The sequence below is a fragment of the Hemicordylus capensis genome, chromosome 2, assembly GCF_027244095.1.
Source record: "Hemicordylus capensis ecotype Gifberg chromosome 2, rHemCap1.1.pri, whole genome shotgun sequence".
Lineage (NCBI taxonomy): Eukaryota > Metazoa > Chordata > Lepidosauria > Squamata > Cordylidae > Hemicordylus > Hemicordylus capensis.
This window is the reverse complement of record NC_069658.1, coordinates 77,050,938-77,075,243: the sequence shown is the minus strand read 5'-3', so window position 1 is coordinate 77,075,243 and position 24,306 is coordinate 77,050,938. Positions and strand designations below refer to the sequence as shown.

The window sequence follows — 24,306 nt, the reverse complement described above, 5'->3', positions numbered from 1 at the left end:
TGTATGTTTTTAACTTTTGTAAACCACCTTGGGGCTATCTTTTAACAAAAGGCGGTATAAAAATGCAAAAATAAATAAATAAATAAATAAATGAGCCATGGCAAGCCTCAGGCCTGTGTGATCCTCCTCCCCTCTCATCCTCCACTGCATGTGAGTGAAAGCTTCCACATTCACTCTTGACTAAACCAGTGTCCCATTACATATGGCGTTAAAGAACTGTGGTTTATTCTATTTCCAAGTCAGAAAACTAGAATGTTAAGTGAAAGTGGAAAGGAGGAAGGTGTGCAAGGCTCATTATAGCTCATTCATGATAATCTAAAGCAGGATTGAAATGACTGTCTGAACCAGGCCATTATCTCATCTGCCGATACCTAAGATGGACTGGTTTGCAAACTTCCAACACAGAGCTGTTACACAGAACCAGATATCACATAGAACCAGGATTAAAACTCAGGTTTTGCATGACATTCTGTAGCCTCAGGTATACCCTCTCCCTCCTTGTTGGTGCAAAAGGAAGAAAGGATTTTATATCCAATTCAGCCTTTGAACACGCCAAGATTTATTCTATTCTGAACTATTCTAGCTGAAGTTTGCAAATTAATCAAGATCTGAAGCTAGGCCTTTATATTCCGGCTCAGATGTCATGATGAAGCCTGGCTAATCCCAATTCAGGATCAGAAGTAAAACAATTTCTCATTTTGAGCACAAAGACAGGGGAGAGCACACACCCAAGGCTAAGGGACATCATGCAAAACCAAAGTTAAACCTGGTTCTGTGTGATAGCTGAACCAGACCAGAGAGGCTACAGAGTTAAAATGAAGCAGATTTAATCTTATTATAGATAGCCATTGGTGTGAGCAAAATTTTGTATAAAAGGACCTTTAAAGCAAGTACACTACAGGATTTTACAAAATATACGGGAATTAAGAGGAATATTAATTTTGAAGTCATTAACAACCCTCAATGAGAGATCTGAAGGGGGGGGATTCAAAGTATGATCTAGATTCCAATATATTTTTAGCTCCCTCTGCTGTTTATTTTGAAAACTGTGCAAAATTAACAAATAAGATTTAATGTAGTGGGGGGAGAAAACTTGTTTTCAAAATTGTGGTTCATCCAAAGACAAGCTGTTACACCTACATATTTATTTCATTGGCCAGTCTCATGCATGTTTATTCAGAAACTTGATATATTTTCAAGTGATAATGTAACTCTAACAGTACATAGGAACATTGGAAACTGCCATATACTGAGTCAGACCATTGGTCTATCTAGCTCAGTACTGTATTCACAGACTGGCAGCGGCTTCTCCAAGGTTGCAGGCAGGAATCTCTCTCAGCCCTATCTTGGAGAAGCCAGGGAGGGAACTTGAAACCTTCTGCTCTTCCCAGAGGGGCTCCATCTCGAGGGGAATATCTTACAGTGCTCACACTTCTAGTCTCCCATTTATATGCAACTAGGGTGGACCCTGCTTAGCTACGGGGAACTATCATGCTTGCTACCACAAGACCAGCTTTCCTAGTTTGCTATACAAGTACATTAATCTTCCTAGTGTTTCTGCATTCGCTGGTCAGCACACAAATTAAAGAGTAGATTTGCTTCTTAGTGACCATTTGATTGCCTCCATATTTTTTGTTATCTCTCTGCAAGCATATTTCAGATATTATCCTTCATCACCACTACCACCAAAAATGAGAATTAAAGTTTTACGCAAGGAGCTTTGGCTGTTTCAACTGGGGAAACTTCCATAGTTTACTACTCAGTCCCTGCCTAACTCAGAAGCTATAATCAGCAATTTAACAATTCTATACCCACTGAGATATTATAGCCAATTTCAAAGCTCAGGCTTGCTAGGATTTTCATTTTAAAACTCGCATTATTTAGATGGTCAAATAAAATTCTACTATCTCTGATAAAATTGTTAAATAAGTCCACTAATTATAAGAAAACTCCTCGCACCTGGGTTCAGTGTGTACGTTAGCTCACAGTTTAAGAATGAGCTTAAACTGTCTCAAGCCATCCATGGATGCATGCCTGCCAACAATCACATAGAGAATGTACACAGGTATTGCAGCAGCAAACGTGCAATGGTTCCACCTACTCTGTTGGCTCATTTATCAGCAATCACAACTGCAGAAGTAACTGCCATGTCATACTGTGTCAACAGGTCTAAAAACTCATTTCATTCTCCACAAAAAGGTGTTGTGGGAACAGTTAGAATAGTTCCATAGAATCCATTGCCCCTATGTGAAACAGTCTCTATAATCTTCACTGTTTTTAAAACTGATATGACAAACCATTTAGGTAGTGTAATACAATACAACACATAGACAACAAGTGGCATTTCAGAATATCTCATCCTTGCAAGTTACTCACTCATTTATTTTAGAGTAGCTTTCAAAACCTACAGATCTGGATTTGTGACACGGGGTGGGGGAAGGGAGGACAATAACATTTGTTATACCCATCTGCAAGGCTGTATACTCAATAATACTGGATGAAAATGTGCTTAGTTTAAAGAGTGACTTTTATATGCATGTTTGATGGAATGTACAGTCTAAGCCAAAATTAAGCCTTAAATACAAAATTGCAAACAGGTGCTCAATCATTATGGAAATACTTCTCAGAAATCCAAAACATAACAGAAGATATTTTTATATTAATATTAAAAGGGGGCAGGGCGGGCAGGTTGCGTGATTAAAGCACGACCACTCTGCATATAAATTATTTAGGCCAGTCTGATAAAATGAAATTGAACACACTAGATAATGAGCTTTTTGCTGTGCTAATAATCGGAGTTCCTTACATTTTATATACTGCTATGCTCAAACTACAGGTGGACCCAGATCTTTTAACACATAAAGGCACTCCTTCGCATGCCATTTTGGCAAAAATGGAATTTTGTAACAGCATTCCCTTGTGTCCCATTCCTTTATAATATCAGCACTTTCAAACATGACTATTTGTCAACATCAAAGAAGCTATGTTAAATATTCACACCCTGCTCTAACTTCATAAATATTATAGCACGCTTAAGAAATAAGATAGGGTTCTAATAAGGTTGCTCTACAGAGCAATGGCAAAATGCCAGTTCACTAACTTGCACCACTTCAGCACTACACAATGTAAAAAGGCAACAACAGAAACTCTCTTGGAGAGGACTTATTAACTCTTGCATACTACTAAAAACTGAAATCTGATAGTGGTGTACTAGTTACTCTATTCTAGTTGGAAGTATAGAGGTTCTTTTTAATCAAAAAACATACTGCTGTACAGGCAATGGTTAGATTTCCCCCAATTAATTACTCTTAAACGTCCAGCTAAGAAAGGAGCTTATAACTTTTAAATTTTAATGTGTTTTTATCTATCTTATCTTTTAATGAATTTTAATGTTTTATATTATATTTTATGTTAATTCTGTACACAGCCTTGAGATTTTTATACTAGGCGGTATATAAATTCAATAAATAGACAGACAGAAAGACAGATAGATAATAAAAGCTACTTACAAGGTAACATCTGGAGCTAACAGAAATCCCAATTCTAATCAACTTCCCAGTAGCAAAACTGGGAGCAAAACAGACACCTATGTGGCTATTCCTAGGCATTAGCCCAAAACATTAACATGAGAAAACACTATTAGTAAGAGTCCTCCTAATAAGTTTCAAGCTTTCTATCTGAGGGCCTTGAAAGATAGGTTTAATGTCAATCCATCTAAACATTTCTTAACCAAAGAAACAATTCAAAACCTCATTGGCTTACATTTCATTATTAACTGAGAAAAACACATCCACAAAGAAAACAACACTTCAAAAACACACATCCCCTGTGAACTACTTACTTGTATTAGGTCTAAAATACCAAGTTCACTTTCTGAAGAATCAACACAGAAGACAAAATAAAGTGTGGCATAATGTCGATATATCAGCTTGTTGTCAGATCCACCTATCAATCTAAAACAAAACAAGGTAAGTGTCAAAAAATTAATAACATTCCAAGTTGCCTTTGTTATTGGATAGAGTGTGTATTTTTTATTGGCAAGAGGAAAAATGAAGTTCAATTGGAACATGAAGTAGTATCAACAGCAACACTTTAAAATTGTTGTAATGTGTCCCGTCCCCCCATTTTTGTCTTAACGAATGTTTTACTTTGTTTTTATTCTGTTGTAAACCGCCTAGAGACGTAAGTTTTGGGCGGTATAAAAATATTTTAATAAAATAAATAAATAAAAACAATTTTGATCGTATCAGTAGGCAGTAATTCCTTCTACAAAAGGTCAACAACCAGATTCTCAGTTATGCTGAACTACTGAAATGAGCAATACTACATGCAAATGCATCACATTTATTTATGTGATACCCGTACAGCCTAAAGCCATCTAATGGCATAGCAGGGAAATGACTTGATTAGTAAGTCAGAGACTGCCGGTTCAACTCTCCACTGGTATGTTTCCCAGACTATGGGAAACACCTATATCAGACAGCAGCAATATAGGAAAATGCTGAAAGGCATCATCTCATACTGCGTGAGAGGAGGCAATGGTAAACCCCTCCTGTATTCTACCAAAGACAACCACAGGGCTCTGTGGGCACCAGGAGTCGACACCGACGCGACGGGACACTTTACCTTTACTGTACAGCCTAAAGGACTCAGATTAGATTAACAATACAAGCAATAAAATTAACTTTGTAAAGTACTACAGGGTTTATATATTTGTGTTATACCACTCTTCATCCTGGGAGTCCGGGGCAGTATACAAAATCTAAAACATTACAATATTAAAGCAAACCATAATAAAAGCAATAAAATTAACAACATACAGTCAAAAATCACGCGATGTTACCTCTCACAGACAACTAACACTAACAGAACAATATTTAAACAGGACATTTGCAGAAGGAGAGGAGTGGTACAGTCCTATTATGGGAGGGAGTTTCATAATCTGGGGGCAATGACAGAGAAAAAGGTAAAGGTAAAGTCCGCCGACAAGCTGATTTCGACTCCTGGCGCCCACAGAGCCCTGTGGTTTTCTTTGGTAGAATACAGGAGGGGTTTACCATTGCCTCATCCAGGGCAGTATGAGATGATGCCTTTCAGCATCTTCCTATATCTCTGCTGCCCGATATGGTACCAGCGGGGATTTGAACTGGCAACCTTCTGCTTTTTAGTCAAGCATTTCCCCGCTGCGCCACTTAAGGTGGTAATGACTAGGGATGTGCAAAAAATTTCGAGCACAGAACGATCTGTGCCCGAAACGAACAATTTCGGGTGATTCGGGGCCGAACCGAATCACCCCCGATGTCCCCCGATATTTTTCGGGCACGAGCCGAATCACCCGAATTTCGGGCACGAAAAATTCGGGTGATTCGATTCACGGTTGATTTTTGGCGATTTTTTAAAGTTTTAGTGACTTTGGGGCAGTTCGGGGGCATAGCATGGGATCTGGGCAAAAGGAGTGGGGTGGGGTGGTAGTGCCTAATGGGTGCAGGCTACCACCCCAATTTCAGGGGGATTGGGCAAAGGGCTGATTTTTGGTAAATTTCTGAAAATTTCATGTCTTTGGGGCAACTCAGAAGTTTTTTCTGAGGTGTGAATTCTCATTCTATCATAGCAAATGAGATTTTTTTCAATTAAACTACTCTCATGACCCCACTTTCACTTTTTCACACTTTCCTTTACTATGAATAATATGAGGAAGTAATCAGTTTAGCACACTTCACCTTATGAAGACAAACCTCATACAAATAAATTCACCATAATTCACCCCTCTGCCCAATCACTCTTAAATTGGGGATGGGTGGTAGCCTCCACCCATTAGGCACTATCTACCAGCCCACCCCACTCCTTTGGGGCAGATCCACTTTCTGCCCCCAATCTGCCCCAAAGACATCCAAACTTCAAAAATTCTCAAAAAATCAGCCCTCTGCCCAATCCCCCTGAAATTGGGGTGGTAGCCTCCACCCATTAGGCACTACCACCCCACCCCACTCTTTTGGGGCAGATCCACTTTCTGCCCCCAAACTGCCCCAAAGTCACTAAAATTTCAAAAATTCTCAAAAAATCAGCCCGTTGTCCAAACCCCCTGAAATTGGGGTGGTAGCCTCCACCCATTAGGCACTACCACCCCACCCCACTATTCTGCCCCAGGCCCCACTTTCTGCCCCAATATGCCCCAATCTGCCCCAAAGACATGAAATTTTCAGAAATTTACCAAAAATCAGCCCTTTGTCCAAACCCCCTGAAATTGGGGTGGTAGCCTCCACCCATTAGGCACTACCACCCCACCCCACTCCTTTTGCCCAGATCCCATGCTATGCCCCCGAACTGCCCCAAAGTCACTAAAACTTTAAAAATTCACCAAAAATCAGGATTTTGCCCAATCCCCCTGAAATTGGGGTGGTAGACTCTACCCATTGGGCACTACCACCCCACCCCAAAATTTTGCCCCTGGGCCCCTTTTTACCCCCCCCGAATCAATTCGGATTCGGATTCGGATTAAATCCGAATCCGAACCGAATCAAGGGTGATTCGGGTGACCCAGATTCGGGCACAAAACAGAACAGGGGTGATTCGGTTCGGGTCCGAGCCGAATCACCCGAAATCCCGAATTGCACACCCCTAGTAATGACAGAGAAGGCCCTGTAAATTCAGCAGAGAGCAGACAGTCCTTAAAGTATTGGGGGCCCAAATCACTTAGGACAGGGTTTCTTAACCTTGGGCACCCAGATGTTGTTGGACTACAACTCCTAGCATCCCCAAACATGGCCTTTGTGGCTGAGGATGATGGGAGTTGTAGTCCAACAACATCTGGGGGCCCAAGATTAAGAAACCCTGACTTAGGACTTTAATGGATACAGCCATCACCTTGAATTGCCAACTGATCAACAGCCAGTGCAACCCCTCAGAAATGGTGTAACATGTATACTTCAATTGGCCCCCAATAGCAACCTGGCCACTGCATTCTTCACAACCTGTAGTTTCCAGATACTTTTCATTGGCAGCCCCAAAGAACACTGCAGTAATTCAACTATGACATAACCAAGGCATGGGCAATAGTGGCCAGTTCTGTTATCTCAAGGAAGGATCTCAGTTGGTGTACTAGCCGAGGCTATGCAAAGGAGCTCCCTGATCATAGCAAGTATCAGGTTATCCAGGAGCAATGCTGAGTCCAGGAGAACCCCAATTTGTTCACATTCAAACACAATCCCGAATAAATGCCAAAGTTACATAAAATCTAACAGGCTAAAAGCACTGAACAGAATTGATTTTCCCTTCCCCAAGAAATCCAAAATTTGCGTTCAACAAAGGAAGAAATTGAGCAATTCAAAGAAATGATTCTTCACTAGATCCTGCAGTAAGCAAGGGATCTGTGATGCTGTGTGCTTGGTAACATGATACAGACCTTAAGATATACTATTTTTGATTATGCCAATCAGTCATTTAGATACTTCCCAATTAAAGAAAGAAGAATGAAAATGCATCAGATATTGTGAAGTCAGTGACTACTTCAGACACCAGAAAACAAGTATTACAATAATATGTAATTAAAATTATATCCTGTCCTAAACATTCTGTTTGCCACACTATCTGATGATGTACTGCCACAGAAGTATTTTACTAGTGTGACAAGTCTTCAAAGTGGGACACAGCCGCACAAAGTTTGTCACAAGGGGGCAAGCTTTCATACGTTAAAAAGATGTCAAAGTTGCAGTTACAACACTCTGAATTTCACTTAAAAGACTTCAGAGTTCATAATGAATCTTAATAACATAATTTGATTCACCATACTTACAAGCCACCTTCTAGGAAGTTACAGACATTTTCATCACGTTTTGATACTAAATGAAATGTTTCTCTTATAATTTGTTGCTGTGTATCTTCACTCTGGAAAACAAAGAAGAAAAACAGAGACAATAAGAAAGCAGTGTGTCATGGATATGAAGAATAAAACCACCCCCACCCCTTTTCTTCAGTCATTTGATTCAGGTCAGATCTAGGAACGATGACCTTTTAACCTGTAACCTTTTAATCTGAAACTTCATGATTGTGTTTTTTCAGGATGTGTATGTATATGTATATGTATATGTGTATGCGTATGCGTGTATATATGTATGTATGTATATATATATATAATTATTTAATTAACACATTTTTATATCACCCCATAAGTCAGTCCCTGGGCGGTTCACAATCTAAACACACAATTAAGACAGTTTAAAATACAGATAAAAACTTCAGCACTTAAACCTATTAGCTAACTATTATGAATTAGTTCACTAAATCAGTATGTTGCCTGCTCCTCAAATGTAAGGATTAGGGAAGGAGTTTATATCTACATGAAAAAGGTTAGTTATATGTCTGAGTTAAGGTAACATATGTCTACGAAATATCTAGTTTTCTTTTAGGAAAGATTATTGACTATTATTCATGAAAATTTTTAGGATAACGAAGGACAAATTCAGAAAGACATCAGGATGTCTTAGAAACCTCAGAGCTTGACTGTGGGACAGATTGGAAGCACAATTGTAGTAAGGCCTTGAATTAAGACTAAGCTCCTTGTCATACCCTGTGTAATCAATTATGCATTGATATTTGATACTTTGTCTATGCTATATATTTTAAAACACTTTACAATACCCTGGGACAGTGATCTTCACTCTTTTCCAAGAAAGGGCCACTTGGGCAAAAAATGCTCAATGTTCAGTCTTAATGTATGCTTAATTATTAAAACAATGTCTTTAGCAAACAGACATATTACATGGCAAGACAGACTTTTTATAAGATTTACAAACTGAAATTATTGCATGCAAAAAATAGTTGTACTTGTTTAAACTGCTTGGATGATAAACTGCTTGAAGATTTTTACTATGTCAATGGATTACTTTAAATTATTTTGCAGATCATCCTCATCATCATAGTCTATTGGATTACTGTCCAAAGCTTGATTCTCTACACACAAAAATCTACCAGAACTGTATTCTAGCCAAAAGGAATTTAAAGTTTTCACAAGGTGACTGTACAGCTTTTTCTTGTTACACCCAGTGGTCCTGAGCTGTCATCTAATTTTAGTACAATATAAAAATCAATTTTATCACAGCACAGAAAATGAGCTTTCCTTTAACAGATGGAGAAGTGTATTTTCTTTTTCCAATGACTCACATGAAATAGTTATACTTGCTGTAACTACAAAATTATGGTTCTGTGATTTTTAAATAAATATCAATAGTTTAATTCTGAATGAAAATCTCAACAACAAGATCAGAACAATGCAACAAGTAGCAGGGGCATAGCTAGGGGAGAGGGGGCCATGTTCATCCCTCTCTCTGGCAGCCCCCCAGAGTGAGGGAGATAAAAAAGAAAATGGGGAGGGGTAGAGCTGGAGGGCCCTCAGGAGCTGGGGGCCCTTGTTCTTTGAACACTTTTTGCTCAATTATAGCTATGCCCCTGGCAAGTAATATTTGCAAAGTAGCAGAATTGCTAACTCCCTTTTGTTTTTCAGCCAAGTTCAATTAGATTTTTTTTTAAAAAGCAATTACCTTAATTCATCAAATGTTTGCTGCCATCTACTGCAAGTACGGATATGAAAACTGGCATGCAAGATGACATCAATCAAAAACATTCACAGGGAAGAGAAAAGTAAATTAGCTGTCACAGTAACAGCCCAATCCTATGCAGAGTTAGGTGTATTGCCACACCTAATTCTACACAGGTTCAAACTGTTAGAATAATTGTATTTACAGTCAAAAATACTACTGATACATTAAAGCAAAAAGAAAAATTCAATCTTTCAAATATTGTCAAGATCCTGTCCACAGCACTGAGAGAATGAAAGAAAAATCACAACTGCAAATAAACACCCACCCTCTCTCCTCATTTCCAATTACAAACAACAAATATTTACATACTGCTTTTCAACAGAAGTTTCCAAAGTGGTTTACATACAGGTGAAACTCGGAAAATTAGAATATCGTGCAAAAGTCCATTAATTTCAGTAATGCAAATTAAAAGGTGAAACTGATATATGAGACAGACGCATTACATGCAAAGCGAGATAAGTCAAGCCTTAATTTGTTATAATTGTGATGATCATGGCGTACAGCTCATGAAAACCCCAAATCCACAATCTCAGAAAATTAGAATATTACATGAAACCAATAAAACAAGGATTGTAAATAGAACAATATCGGACCTCTGAAAAGTATAAGCATGCATATGTATTCAGTACTTGGTTTGGGCCCCTTTTGCAGCAATTACTGCCTCAATGCGGCATGGTATGGATGCTATCAGCCTGTGGCAGTGCTGAGGTATTATGGAAGACCAGGATGCTTCATTAGCGGCCTTCAGCAATTCTGCATTGTTTGGTCTCATGTCTCTCATCCTTCTCTTGGCAATGCCCCATAGATTCTCTATGGGGTCAGGTCAGGCGGGTTTGCTGGCCAATCAAGCACAGTACACTGTATACTTTTCAGAGGTCCGATATTGTTCTATTCTTCAATCCTTGTCTTCTTGGTTCCATGTAATATTCTAATTTTCTGGGATTGTGGATTTGGGGTTTTCATGAGCTGTACGCCATGATCATCACAATTATAACAAATTAAGGCTTGACTTATCTCGCTTTGCATGTAATGCGTATATCAGTTTCACCTTTTAATTTGCATTACTGAAATTAATGGACTTTTGCACAATATTCTAATTTTCCGAGTTTCACCTGTAGAGAAACAATACATAAATACCATCACACAAACATACACAGACAGCTGCCAAACAACAACTGGGGAAGGAAAGGGAGTTTAGGATATGGGCAAACGTCACAGTGCAAGAGCGCTACAGCTGCTTCTGGGGGAAACCCACAATAAGAAATACCATCGACAATGGTATCCTGGGGCGCATGAAGGGGTTGGGAGTGGCACGCATGGCTTTGCAATGGTTCCACTCCTACCTCTCAGGTAGGTTCCAAATGGTGTCGCTTGGACCATCAAGGCTCCATTCTGTCTCCAATGCTTTTTAACATCTACATGACACTGCTGGGAAAAATCATCAGGGAATCTGATGCAGGGTGTTATCAGTATGCTGATGACACTCAAATCTATTTCTCCATGTCAACTTCATCAGGAAATGGCCTAACTTCCCTAAATGCCTGCCTGGAGGAAAAACAAACGGAGGCTGAATCCAAGCAAGACAGAGGTACTCATTGTAGGAGGTCAAGACTGAGGAAGTGGTTTAGAGCTGCTGGTTCTGGACAGGGTTGCACTCCCTCTGAAAGAGCAGGTACATAGTCTGGGGGTACTTCTAGCCCCAAACCGCTTCCTGATTTCTCAGGTTGTGGCAGTGGCCAGGAGTGCATTCTAGCAGCTCTGGCTGATTTGCCAGTTATTTCCATTTCTGGAGATAAATGACCTTAAAACAGTGGTGCAAATGCTGGTAACATCCAGACTCAACTACTGCAATGTGCTTTATGTTGGGCTGCCTTTGTATGTAGTCTGGAAACTGCAGTTAGTACAGAATGCAGGAGCCAGGTTGGTTTCTGGGGTTGCCCAAACAGATCATATTACACTCACTTTAAAAGAATTACACTGCCTGCCCATAAAGTTCTGGGTGAAATACAAAGTACTGATTATTAACTATAAAGCCCTAAACAGCTTGGATCCGAGGTATTTAAGACAGCACTTTCTTCTTCATCAACCCCACCATCAGTTAAGATCATCTGGGAAGGTCCAATTGCAGTTGCCACCAGCTCGGTTGGTGGCAACTCGAATCCAGGCCTTTTCTAGTGTTGCCCCGGGACTCCGGACTGTGCTTCCTAACGAAATTAGAGTTTCCCCTTCTTTGAATGTTTCTGAATGTAAAAAGGTGCCTCCTTGTCCAGTCAGCAGGGCAAAGGGAACTCAATTGATGCAGTAGCTAAGCAATTGCTCTAAGGGTCATTTCACAGGAGCGTTTTCCTTTAAAGGTGTTACTTCTGTATACAAAACTGAATGCACATGTATTTGTTTCACTGTGTACATCTGACAACATACACATCTCTTCATCATATGCACATGTAAGATACTCAGAATTTTCTGCCTGGAATAACTGTGCAGAAAATACCATATGGGAAGCAGTTCTAAAAAATGACACTATTCTTAGAAAAGAAATTTCTAAGTGCAAAATTTCTATTGCATTAACAAGTGTCCAGGCTGATTTTATTAATGATGTATAACTTTTCCTGTTAGAAACCAGCACAAGGCAGCTTATAACAATAAAACACCATGTTAGATATAAAATGCAAATTAAAAATACAACACACCTAAAAAAAAAAAAAGCAGCAGTCAAACTATAACACCTACAAACCAATCTAAAAGCAGCTGTCTAAAAACAATAAACGTTTCACTGATTTAATAAGATCACAATCTAAAAGCCAGGGGAAAAGGAAAAACAAGCCTTTAATTGCCATTGAAGAACAGCAAAAGAGGGAGCCTGATATATGCCTTTAACAATACCACAGAAAAGTCTCCGAGTTGTGAGAAAAATTCCTGAACCCTATCAAGTGTATTTCAATTAGAAGTAGGCCAGAGAGCAGGGTCTCTGAGGCTGATCCAAGGGCCCAAGTCAATTCAAACAGAAGCAGGCAGTTAGTGAGTGAAAAGTGCAATTACGGTTCCTCTCATTATAGGTGACAGTGACAAATGCTGCACAGTCTTCTGAGATCTGTGATGAACACAGCCGTCACACCACAGGCTGGTCAAGAATTGCATGTCACCAGCTGGATGGCTACCTGGCAACCCTGCCGAATCCGGCTCCGGTTTCCTGCTCCTCCTCTTTCGGCTTCTTAAGACACTGCGATGCCAGCCACTCTCTTCCGTTAAAAGCGCACTCAGGTGAGCAAAGCAACCCCTCAGCCAGGCGCTTTTGCTTTTCTTCAGCACCCGTCCGGGCTGTGAAGAAGCGAGCTCAGGGCTGCATGCTTTGCATCCAAGGGGCCAAGTTAAGTTCTTGCACTTTCAGTCAAAAGACGGCAGCAGCAGGGCTGGGAAAGGACCCTGACTTTGGAGCGCTTTCCCCAGAGGAGCCGGAGTTGACAGCAGCACTCTGCTGCCTGCGACGGGCTCCAATGGCCCGACTCCATCTGGGGCTTCCTAGGCTCGACAAGGCAGCAGCAACGACGACCAGAGACATTGTCGCTTCCTCCCCACGACTCTGTCATTCTCCCAAATAAGCAACAGCCCGTTCTCAGGAGGACACTGATGGGCCGCAAGAAAAAAGCGCTCAGAGCGGCTGACCCCTCTTGCGGGCGGAAGGGCCGGCGCATCCAGGGCCGCTATTCCCTAAGGCTCCCCGAGCAAAGCGGCACCGCGAGCCCTGCCTCACAAAACGGCCTAGAGCCCAGAAGGAGCCCAAAGCTGCGGTTGCAGTGGGGCATCTCCCGGGGCTGCGGGGTGTGAGGCACCTGCGCCACAGCGCAAGCGGACCTCGCCCCCCCCTCCCCCGGGAGCAGCACGCAGCCAGCCCCCCGAGTGGGCCAGCAGGCCCCTTCTTCTTCCTCCCTGCGGCGGCTTCTCCAGCCCAGGCCAGCCCCCCCGCCAGAATTTCTTTCTCCCCCCCCCCCTCCGCCCTCGGGCACTTACATAGCGCTGATAGAACTTGGAGAGCCGCGGCTTCCCATGGTTGTTGAAGATGAGGATCGCTTTGATCATGGTGAGGAGGGAGGGAGATAGGAAGGAAGGGCGCGCGGAGAGAGCCCAATAGCGGTGGGCTCTGGCCCTCCCCGCCTCTGAGGCTCGCGACCCGGACGGAGCAAACAAACCCCTCCCGCGAAAGATACCGGCTCAGATGGGCGACAGGAGACAGGATTGCTCCGCACACACGTGACGACGGCGGAAAAGGGAGGGGGAGCTGGAATCACCTGACTTAGGTGAACTAGGACGACGGCGGCTCGCGAGGGACAAACTGTACACGCATAGAATCTTCCCAAGAACAGACTCACGTACAGTGTGGCCCACTTTCTGTTTCCTTCAACCGAGGCGCTGGTGTCGCTGCCCGTAGAAAACCTTAGGGACGTGCCAGACTTGGGCGTAGCTGTAATTATTATGCAGCAGCGCTTCTGCCTAGAAACAAAAGGTAGCACCAACGACAGGCGTTGGTGCTCTTTCGAATCCAGATCTTATTTCGGGGGGATAGATTTTTATAGCCTCTTTTAGAGATATAAAAACGAAAGGGATGGAATGGAACACAAGGTTGGTACATAGCATGCAAATCGAGCACTACGGCATTTGGAGTGGGGAAGCGTCTGATGGGACAATTTAAAGAAATTGGCCTTTGCTGCAGCCTGAGGAGGTGTTTCGCAAGGGGATTTGGGGGTGTGAAAATCAAAATCAGCCTCGGCCCCACGCCCCCACCTCTGATAATACAATATGAGCAATACACAAGAATTTCGCAAGCCGCAGCCCATCTCCGCAACTGCAGTATGGGAATAACAGACGGCATTGCCACAGACGGAACGATTTTTTTTAAATAATGAAAGGAAAGAAAGGAAAAGTATTTTCACACGAAATAAGGCCTGGGGTAGAAGGAGTATGCATTCCTCTCTGTTGTTTTCTTTTGTTTCTTGGTGGACACACTGCTGCGAATCACACCTACTCTGAAGCCCAGGCTTTCTCTATCCGTTTTTATGGACAGCATTCACTTTCATCCTAGAAGATTAAGTAAAGAAAAGTGTGCCGTTGAGTCTGTGTCGACTCCTGGCGACCACAGAGCCACGTGGTTTTTTATTTGGGTTTTTTTTGGTAGAATACAGAAGGGGTCTACCATTGCCATCTCCCGCGCAGTGTGAGATGATGCTTTTTCAGCATCTTCCTATATACCGCTGCTGCCCGATATAGGTGTTCCCCATAGTCTGGGAAACATACCAGCGGGGATTCCAACCGGCAACCTCCGGCTTGCTAGTCAAGTCATTTCCCGGCCCCGCCATTAAAATAGCCCTAAAAGGAACCAGGGAGTTCTATCGTCAGACAATTAGTTTGTTGGTCTCGGTTTTTTCCTAGCTCTATGTGTACACGCCACTGTCTTGGTCACGTGCTTCTTGAAAGAGCTTATAAAAGTGGGCCTGAGAGGGCGGCTGTTTTTGCTTCCTGTCATGTCGGAAGGGAACGGAGAGCTGTTACCGCCGATTCTTCTGTCGCCTCAGGATGGAGGCCGAGGTGAAGGAGGGGAAGAGGCGGCCGAAGGAGGAGGAACAGCTGGCGCTGCGGTGGGAGTGCTTGAGCCGGCTCCCGCCTCCGCCGTTTCCCCGGTGACCGAGGAACCTGCAGGAGACACTAGAAAGAAAAGTAAATAGGCGGGGGGCGGTGTTGGGCGGGGGGCGGGATCGCAACCACAACGGTAGACCTCGTCGCAGCAGCCCATCCTCTGTCTGTAGTTAAGAGACTACGTGGCCGAGACGGTTCCCAGACTAAAAGTGATAGTGGGGTAATGCTGATTATTATTATTTTTTATTAGCGCCAATTAAAAATCACAAGTGAGCAGACTTTCGAGTCAATCAAGGTTCTTTATCAGGCTTGCTATTGAGTATAAAAACAAAAAGAAGAGGGTGAAAACAATGTGGTCTTTTCAGGAACTTGAAAGTTTGTTCACACTGTGCTTTATTGCCGTTTTCCAGTAAGACACTGTAAATCACTCGGTGTACCTGTCTTATCATCCATGTAAATATTACTGATTTATATTTTCCCCTGTCCACTGGCTCAGGTCTGCTGACAGTAATCCTTTACACACTTACGTAGGTGCAAGTGATTGCATTTACTGGGACTTTCCTTATCCCCTCCCACAGGTTGTGGTGCCACATATATAACATTAGTAGCTGCCTTTTATCATATATTAGCTGTGCACTTTTTACTTTGTTTCCTGGTATCTTTTGCATTTACCTCATTCTAAATATTCTCTATTTTCTAGTTGATGTTCTGCTCAAGGCTGTTGGAGATACCCCTATAATGAAGACTAAGAAGTGGAATGTAGAGAGAACCCGCACAATCCAGGGGCTTATTGACTTTATTAAAAAGTTTCTCAAACTTGTGGCCTCAGAACAGCTGGTATGTAACGCATGCTTGTTCCCTGCTTGGAAACTGATGGAAACCATAAGAATGTAAGATGTGCCCTGCTGAATTATGCCAGAGGTCCCTCAAGTTAATTATACTGTTTCCTATGCCAGCCAAATGTTAGGAAGTCCACAAACAGGGTATAAAGGTACCATCCCTTTCCTCTTTGTCCACAGCATCCTCAAAAAATATGCACCTGTTGTTGTATACTGTCCCATTAGTCTTTGGCATCTACTGTTATGCACATGGGCAAGCTTTGTCAGAGCTATTTCCAGAAGTGGCAGAATTATTATGGCTTGTGGTTTTTCAGATTGTCACTATTTTGTTTTTGCTTGTTCCTTCAGTAAGTTGTGGTTACTGGCCAACATCCAGACTTTTTTCATTGCATGAGATGTGGGTGGCAGGGGTTTGATTTTCAGACACCTCCCCTTTCCTCTGCAGCTGCTTGTGCCTTCTTAGACAGTTTCCGTTGATGGTTTCTCAAGATGGTTCCTTGTCCACCCCATGCAATTGAAAAACCTGATGCATCCACAAAGATTAAAATGGATGTCATCTATTGAATATACTATTTTTTTTTAGTAGTGGTGGTCGTTGTTGTAAATTAAAAAAAAACTTTGAGTTGGCCGCCCCATAACAAATTTGGACTGAGATCTAAGGCATAGATAACTTGAGGTAGGAACATAGGAAGCTGCCTTATACTGATTCAGACCATGGATCCATCTCGCTCAAAATTGTCTACACAGACTGGCAGCAGCTTATCCAAGATTGCAGGTAAAATAAAATAAAATTGATATGGGGCAATTCCAAATGAATGTGTTTGAGACTGCCTCTACAGACCTTTGTCTTGAAAGAGAACATAGGTATTTATCATAGGTATACAAGGATGCTATGAATAAGTGTCAAAGTACTCACATCTTATATCCTGGGACTGTGTTCAGTTTACAAGTACTAATCCATTCATTCTGACATGATTGTCTTGAAACTTGACCACTTAGTAGAGAAGTATTGCACATTGTATATTGTAAAGGTATTAAAAGGCAGTTTGCCTGTAGTTTTGTACATAAACTTGGATCAATAACCATGGAGCCAAAATTGATTTAGATTTACCCTTGCCTCAACTTCCCCAAAGCTTCTCTAAATTGCCCCCAGAAAAACCCCTTGACAGTTACTCACAAAGAAGCTGTAATTGTGATGTAATTCTTGTGAGTGGAGTACAAACAAACTTGCAACAGATGTTTATCCTGGGACCAGACTTTCTATTACTACTGTTGCTAGAGGATGACAAGTAGTTGTTAAGGGGCTCCCAGCACTTCTAGGTCCTCTCCTCTATGACTATAAATAGGCTGTTTCTGTTTCTATAGTCAGAAGGCAACTTAAAGACCTCTTTCAGGGTAGAGAAAATGTTTCTAGCGGTTTGTGGTCCTCTAGCTTACAGCTAGAGCCAAGCTGTTCCTCTTCGCTGCTGTCACAATGCAATAGGATTCTGGAAACACAATGAAAGATATCTCTTGCTCTGAAAACCAGTAATCCCTCTTTTTTTGTCCATACTGAACTACTGAGTTGACTTTAGAATTGATGTAAAATCTTGGTTTGAAGTGGAATATCTGAAGGCACAACATGTAACAAATATAAGGGAGGAGAATAAACATCACACTCTTGTATGGAGGTGATAGAATTTCAGTGTTTAGAGGTGATAACTCTCTTCTAAGAATTATTAACATATTTTCTTCCCCATGCAGTTTATTTATGTGAACCAGTCCTTTGCACCTTCTCCAGACCAGGAAGTTGGAACACTATATGAGGTTATTGTCAGCTTTTAAATGTTTTGTTTTCTGCTCTTCCGGTTAAGAAGCCGATTTCATTGTCATATCATCACTTGTCTGAGTGAAACAAATGTGTTATGCAAAATACACTGAAGGTCATTGCCAGTAGGTGGCAGTGTTTCATAAGGAAACCTGAGCAGAATAAAAATAGCAGAGAGTAGTTGGTGGCACCTTAAAGATTAACACATTTATTGTAACATAAACCTTCACAGACTACAGTATATTTCCTCAGATGCACAGAATATAATCTCTTGTACCTGAAATGTAGTCCATGAAAGTTTATGGCACAATAAATGTCTTGGTCCTTAAGGTGCCAATAGACTTTTGGTTGCAGCAAAAACAACAAACATGGCTATTCCTAACTCTTCATATTAGTTGTTTAATCTGTAATCTCTCTGGCTGGGTTTGTTTGTTTCGTTATGACTTTGATTGTTATGTTTAATGTGCTTTTTCTCCTTTGTATACCAATCCGAGCTTTTAGAAAAAGCAGTTTTTATTAATAAAATAACAATATATTGAGCTGTATAGTAGACATGCAAGGAACCACTATTAGGGGTGTGCATGGAACCTGTTTTGCCGGTTCAGTTTGAAACTGAACCAGATTAGAAGCGGTCTGGTTTGAATCAGTTCACAGACTGGTTTGGGAGTCTGCAGGTAAAGGGGAATCTGGTGAGGATTCCCCTTTACCATTAAAGAGAGCCAGCATGGTGTAGTGGTTAGAGTGCTGGACTAGGATTGGGGAGACCTGAGTTCAAATCCCCATTCAGCCATGATACTAGCTGGGTGACTCTGGGCCAGTCACTTCTCTCTCAGTCCAACCTACTTCACAGGGTTGTTGTGAGGAGAAACCTAAGTATGTAGTACACTGCTCTGGGCTCTTTGGAGGAAGAGTGGGATATAAATGTAAATAATAATAATTAATAAAGGGGCAGGGGGGCTTCCCTAAGGCTAGAGAGGGGAGTCGGGATACTTAATTTTCAGTGTCGGCAGCTTCCCCCCCCCGGAGGTCACAAATGGGGGAGGGGTGGGGGACACAAAAAATGGAATGCCACCCAAAATTAAGTACCCTGACTCCCCTTCCGCCCCCTCTCTAGCCTTAGGGACCCCCCCCCCCGCCCCTTTACCAGTAGATGCCCGAACTGGTCCATTTTGAACTGAGGCCAGTCCAGTCTGAACTTGGACCAGAACCCCCCCTTTGGGGGGACCAGGCCAGTTCAAACGCTGACCAATTGAACTGGGCTGCTTGGATTCAAACCACGGTTCAAATTGAGCTGGCTCGCACATCGCTAGCTTCTATGACCTGACACCATGTCAGTGTAAAATTAAGCATTGTATCAAATTGTTAATTCATTGCTAGTTTAACTTTTCTCTCCCCCCCCCCCCGCCCCGCTCCTTGTTCCCATACAGTGTTTTGGCAGTGATGGCAAGCTGGTACTGCATTATTGTAAATCACAGGCCTGGGGATGAATTAAGAACCACCTTTCTTGAGGACTGCTAGAAAGCAAGTGGGCTATGAGAATCTTCAGAGGCCTCATGGATTTACTGAAGAAATGTCTGCATTGTTGCCCTTGGAATTCATTTTATTCTTTTTCTTATTTTCTCCATGTGTCAATGTAGGAGATAAGTACAAGAGCTACATAGGCTTCTCAACCTGGGAATGTCTTCATCTGATCACTTGTTTGTGGAAACAATTGATCATGTGCCATCTGTACAACTGAGCTGCCTTTCCTTGCTCCAGGACTTTGGAGTTTCAGTGTCTAGGAAAGGATCCTCTCTTCTGACTTAGTTCATCATTTCACCAGGCTGTGTGAAAGTTACTTAAGAGGAAGCTGATTATTGTACCTGGACAGCTGGAGTGTCTGCATCTGAGATAAAATTTTTACCTTTTTCTGTTTACTGTTGTCTTTGATTCTTTGCTTTATACACAGTACCTGGGATGCAACTTGGGTTCTCTGTGCCCAAACTGACTTAGATACTGTGTTTCTCAGTCAGCAGCTTCTATCCCTCTCCCTGCCTCCTACACCAGATAGCAAACTACTGAAGGGGTTTTGAAAAGCAGTTTGTGATACAATTTAGGTGGGGTCTCCTGTTCAAAGAAAACAGGAGTTACCTAAAGTAACTTTTTGCATCTTGGTGAAGCTGCTTTCCCCAATAGAACATGTCCATGGTTGTCTCTGTGCAATGACTTGTGTTAAAATGAAAATATCTTGAGGTGACGCACATTACCTTTGGCCGCTGCTTTCATGGGCTGCAGGGAGCTTCCCTGGCAGATGAGCAGTGGCCGTTCTTGTCTCCGCAGGACCACCACATGAGTGGCAGCACAGCAAAGGCAAGAGCTGGGAGTGGAAGGACTTCTCCTTCCTGCATCCCAGTGTGCCCTGCGCTATGAGCATGGCAGCTGCTTGCATTAGAGCAGCCACTCCTTGCCTCCAGCTCACTGCTGGAAGTGGCGGTGGGCTGGGAGGGAAGCCATTGAACTGGGTGGCAATTGTGCACACTATCGCCAGCCAAGGTTAAACAAACCACAGGTTCACTTAACCTCAACTAAACACTGGATTCAAAAGCAGAACTAAGCATGGGGAGCAGCGCTGAGCTTGGGCTCGATCCCAGCACCCTAGCCTGGGTTAAGCTGCGCATGTGAACAGTCTCATTATGTGCTGAAATCTTTAAAAAAAACTGTATACCAATCCCCTGTACTAAGACTTGCTGCACCAACAGAACATGCTAAAATATTTTAAAAGCATTAAATATAAACATTTTCAAATAAATCTTGCTGCCTTTGTAAGGATGAGATGCTATAAGCTGTTGCAGGTGTTTCAAAAGCAGCTTGTTTTGAAATTGCGGGTTGACATGAAGATCTGCTTTTTTGAGAAAGTACATGCAAAGGCTTGCCTACAGTAGTTGTATGGATTGTGATATAATGCTTTAAGACAATTCAAGGGCATATTTTGGCTTAGAATAGTGGCCTTTGAGTCACTGAATAAAATGCAGTTTGAGTATTAATGCATTTAGAATGCTACGTGCCTGAGATCAGTCAGTATTTATTTATTTATTTACTGCATTGTTATACTGCCTTTCTGCCTTGACAAAGCCACCCAAAGCGGTTTACAATATTAAAAGAAGCAAATTACAGAAGATTTTTAAGAAGTTGTCTCAGGCCGTTGGTCTTTTCAGGAGCTGAGGACAAGAGCTCCCTGGCCTGGGTGCCTCCTTTCTTGCCTCACTATGCTTCATGGTCATGGATTTCCCTCCCATGTTAAAACCTAACACTTTAACCACTACATGGAATGAATTGCAGAAATGTAAATGTGAGAACATTGAGGTATTTTCAGATTGTTCATTTAGATAGATAAACTTTATTACAGTCTTTGACCAGTACAGAAGCAAGAAGTGGGTGTGGGGAGAGTACAAAATCAGGTCCATAAAATAATATAGCAACAATAACTTTACAAATATACAGTAGCACTTACAGCAATAGCAATAGCACTTAAATTTATATACCGCTCTATAGCCGGAGCTCTCTAAGCGGTCTACAATGATTTTTAGCATATTGCCCCCAACATTCTGGGTACTAGATAGATTATACCAGTATATTATAGATTAGGTATAGTAGATTATACCAGTAGATTACTCATTAGATGCCATCGTATATTCATTGCTATTACACAAAACCTAGCCACATTATAAGTAATCTGGGCTTGATGGTCTGATAAGAGAAATAAAATCTATGCTTTATCTCCTCTGCCTGGTGGGTCCTTAATCAGGGGTAAAATCAATGATTCATGCGAATCCCTATAAAAATTACAGGATAATAAAATATGACCCACATCCTCTATGGCCTGTGTACTACATGGACAGTAATGTTCAGAATAAGGAATCCTACCATATCTACCATTTAAAACTACTGAAGGCAATATGTCAAAGTGGGACAGCGCAAATGCTTTAAGATATTTGGAAGTGATTAGGGCTTGACAATAATCAGCTGGCTTGGTGCTAAAAGCATGACTCCATGATTTAAGTCATTTGCGGGCCTCATCTCCTGTTGCCATTCCATATCCAATATTCTTTGCTTTACAGCCTTTTTTGCTTGTTTGTAACCCATGGCTTGCAGCACTTCAAGAGATTGTTCAATTAACATTGTCTGCATTCACCCTGGTGACCACCTTCTGTCTCTGCATTCTTACCTGTGCTGTTACTGACTGTTTTTAATCATAGGTTAATTCCACAATGTATATGTTCAGCCAGTAGTTTGTTTCCTTGAAGAGTCTTCTTAACCTTTACATTCACTTTAGACATTGATCTTGTATCAAATTGCTTGGAGTGGAACCTACCAGCCCATTGCATTGTTTAGGTGAATGAATAACTATCAACACTCAGAGTGACCTTGTAGGAAGACAAAGATCATGCATTAATTACCCTTTGTTCATATTGCCCTCAAGAAGTAAAATCACTGAAACAATACATATAGTAACTTTTATGCATCATTATTAAAAACAATCAAAAAAGAAAATGATAGCAGCTTTCAAAATATGCCCTACACTAATTTGTTCCCCTCATTATTTATATTGTTCATTTTCAACTTGTTTCTGATTTACCTTTTTTAAAATGTTTAGCTAATGAATGTCATTGTCAGCTGGTAGTCATTTCTGCAAAATCTATGCAAAATTGCAGTTTTATTTCCAAAATGCTTGCTTGGAAACTATGTCTGAATATTGCAATATATTAAGGCCCAGTGTATTTTTTTATAATGGAGAATGCAGAGCTTTACAGTGTGTTTTCCAGGGCTGTGCCTTGAGAGTAAGGGCATGGCTGTATGTAGCTTTATCTTAAATTTTTAGTGTTGCTCTTTTAGAAAGAAAGGGATCAGAGTATTTTTATTCAAAAATTGAGTAAGGTGTGAATGTTGTATTTTAAAACTGCATCTGAATTTTCTTCCACAATATTATTTAACTAATTTAGCCTGCAAATCACTGCGTTTACTATACAGCATAAAGTAAATACAGCAAAGCTGTATTTAATACGGCACTTTGATCTTAGTTTGGGAGCTATAGACAATATAACAGTGTTTTAAAATATGTAGGAGGATTGTTCAAGTTGTCTTACAGGTTAGTTGTAGAAATATATTTGATCAAGATCCATACTCTGTTGGTCATGACTAAGTTTGGTTGAAATTAATTTGAGTTCAGTCATGCTTCATTTATTTCAGTGGTGCTTCATGACTAACTTAGCCTGGATCCTGCCTGATGTTAATAGCATCTCTAGAATATACAATTGAAATGTAACAATGGCTGTTTGAGAATTGAAGGAGACCTTAAGGCTGCAGTTCTAAACATATTTACTCATATGCTGAGATTTGAACTGGAAATTCCTAGCTCATTTTCTTGACTGCTACAGTAGAACAGCTGAGAGACCGTATATGGCATCCTTCTATGGTACTTGACTGGTACATAAATATTTGCATATCTTATTCCAAATAAAATAATTTTAGTAACTGACATTCTTGCTCCAGCATAAAACTTACCATCGATCATATTCTTCCTCCTGCATCAGTACATGGCATACCTCTAACCTACTTCAATACAAACTTATTTTCTTAAGTCACATAGCCAGCCACAATCAAATCTGTGAAAAAATGTGTGGGTGGGTGGAGGAGAGAGAGATCTTCACATTTTGTCCCAGGACGGTCCTGTTCCAACCTTGCTACACTTCTGTAAACCCACCTCCTGATTCTGTAATGAAAATCACCAATAGGATTGAAACAGCTCGTTTGGTGATTTCAGATGGGGAGAAATCCTACCCATTAACCATTCGGCCTGCACCTTCCTTGAGGGTTAACTGATTTGTAGTGTATAATTTTGAGCGCCTCCAACCACAGAAAGTGTGCTTAGAGTTTCCCGACCCCACCCGCGTTGGCAATAGAGGCCAAACAAACAAACAAACCCGGGGGGGGGGGCGGCTAATTGAAAAGACGACCCCACTTGGGAAGCTACTGTGGCACAGAGGAGTGGGTGCATAGGTGGTGTACAATTGCCCAGATCTGCTGTGGTTGTGGGCTACTCGCGAATATCCAGGCGTTGAGATCATTCGTGATTCCTTCCATTCTTGTACATTCTCCTTTCCTCCCGCCACCCCCCGGCTCTCTTTGACTATTCAAAGTCGGGTCTTCGTGCTGCACACAGCTACACAGAGTAATGAATAAATTAAAGTCCCCTGAGGAAGCAACAAGGAGAGCGCCCAGGCGCCCCATCTTGGAAAGCGAGGGGCTTTGGAAAAGCTTGTGAACTATGTGGCGGTGGGGGTGTCCTTCCTTTCAGCGTGCCGTCGCAGCCTATCATTAGTCAAAGCGGCTTAGCGGAGCCTCCCTCCAGTTTCCTTGGTACGTTCCCACTGTTACTCCAGGAGATAAATAGAGGCAG

At 41.7% G+C, this 24,306-nt stretch overlaps 2 protein-coding genes across 3 annotated transcripts in view; one reads left to right on the top strand and one right to left on the bottom strand.

The window, feature by feature from the left end:
- AP3S1 (adaptor related protein complex 3 subunit sigma 1) overlaps positions 1–13,885 on the bottom strand; it is a 41,151-nt gene extending 27,266 nt beyond the window's left edge. The window contains exons 1-3 of one of the 2 annotated variants that reach the window (XM_053290719.1): positions 13,605–13,885; positions 7,793–7,884; positions 3,842–3,953 (exon numbers count right to left, since the gene is read on the bottom strand). In XM_053290719.1, the coding sequence (XP_053146694.1) occupies positions 3,842–3,953; positions 7,793–7,884; positions 13,605–13,673 (273 nt within the window). In that variant the 5' untranslated portion in view covers positions 13,674–13,885. The remainder of the gene's footprint in view (positions 1–3,841; positions 3,954–7,792; positions 7,885–13,604) is intronic. The other variant, XM_053290718.1, reaches the window with a different exon arrangement.
- Positions 13,886–14,051: 166 nt separating this feature from the next.
- ATG12 (autophagy related 12) lies at positions 14,052–19,784 on the top strand. Its single transcript, XM_053290720.1, has 5 exons — positions 14,052–14,097; positions 15,021–15,305; positions 15,925–16,061; positions 17,807–17,869; positions 19,298–19,784. Exons 1-5 carry the CDS (start codon positions 14,067–14,069, stop codon positions 19,355–19,357), a joined length of 576 nt encoding a protein of 191 aa, XP_053146695.1. The 5' UTR covers positions 14,052–14,066; the 3' UTR covers positions 19,358–19,784.
- The last annotated feature ends 4,522 nt before the right edge of the window (positions 19,785–24,306 follow it).

Coding starts and splice junctions, on each gene's coding strand:
- ATG12 (XM_053290720.1), top strand. CDS start 14,067: ATGCAGCAGCGCTTCTGCCTAGAAACAAAAG. Junction 14,098..15,020: donor CTTCTGCCTAGAAACAAAAG/GTAGCACCAACG, acceptor GTTTTTTCCTAG/CTCTATGTGTACACGCCACT. Junction 17,870..19,297: donor AAGTTGGAACACTATATGAG/GTTATTGTCAGC, acceptor GTTCCCATACAG/TGTTTTGGCAGTGATGGCAA.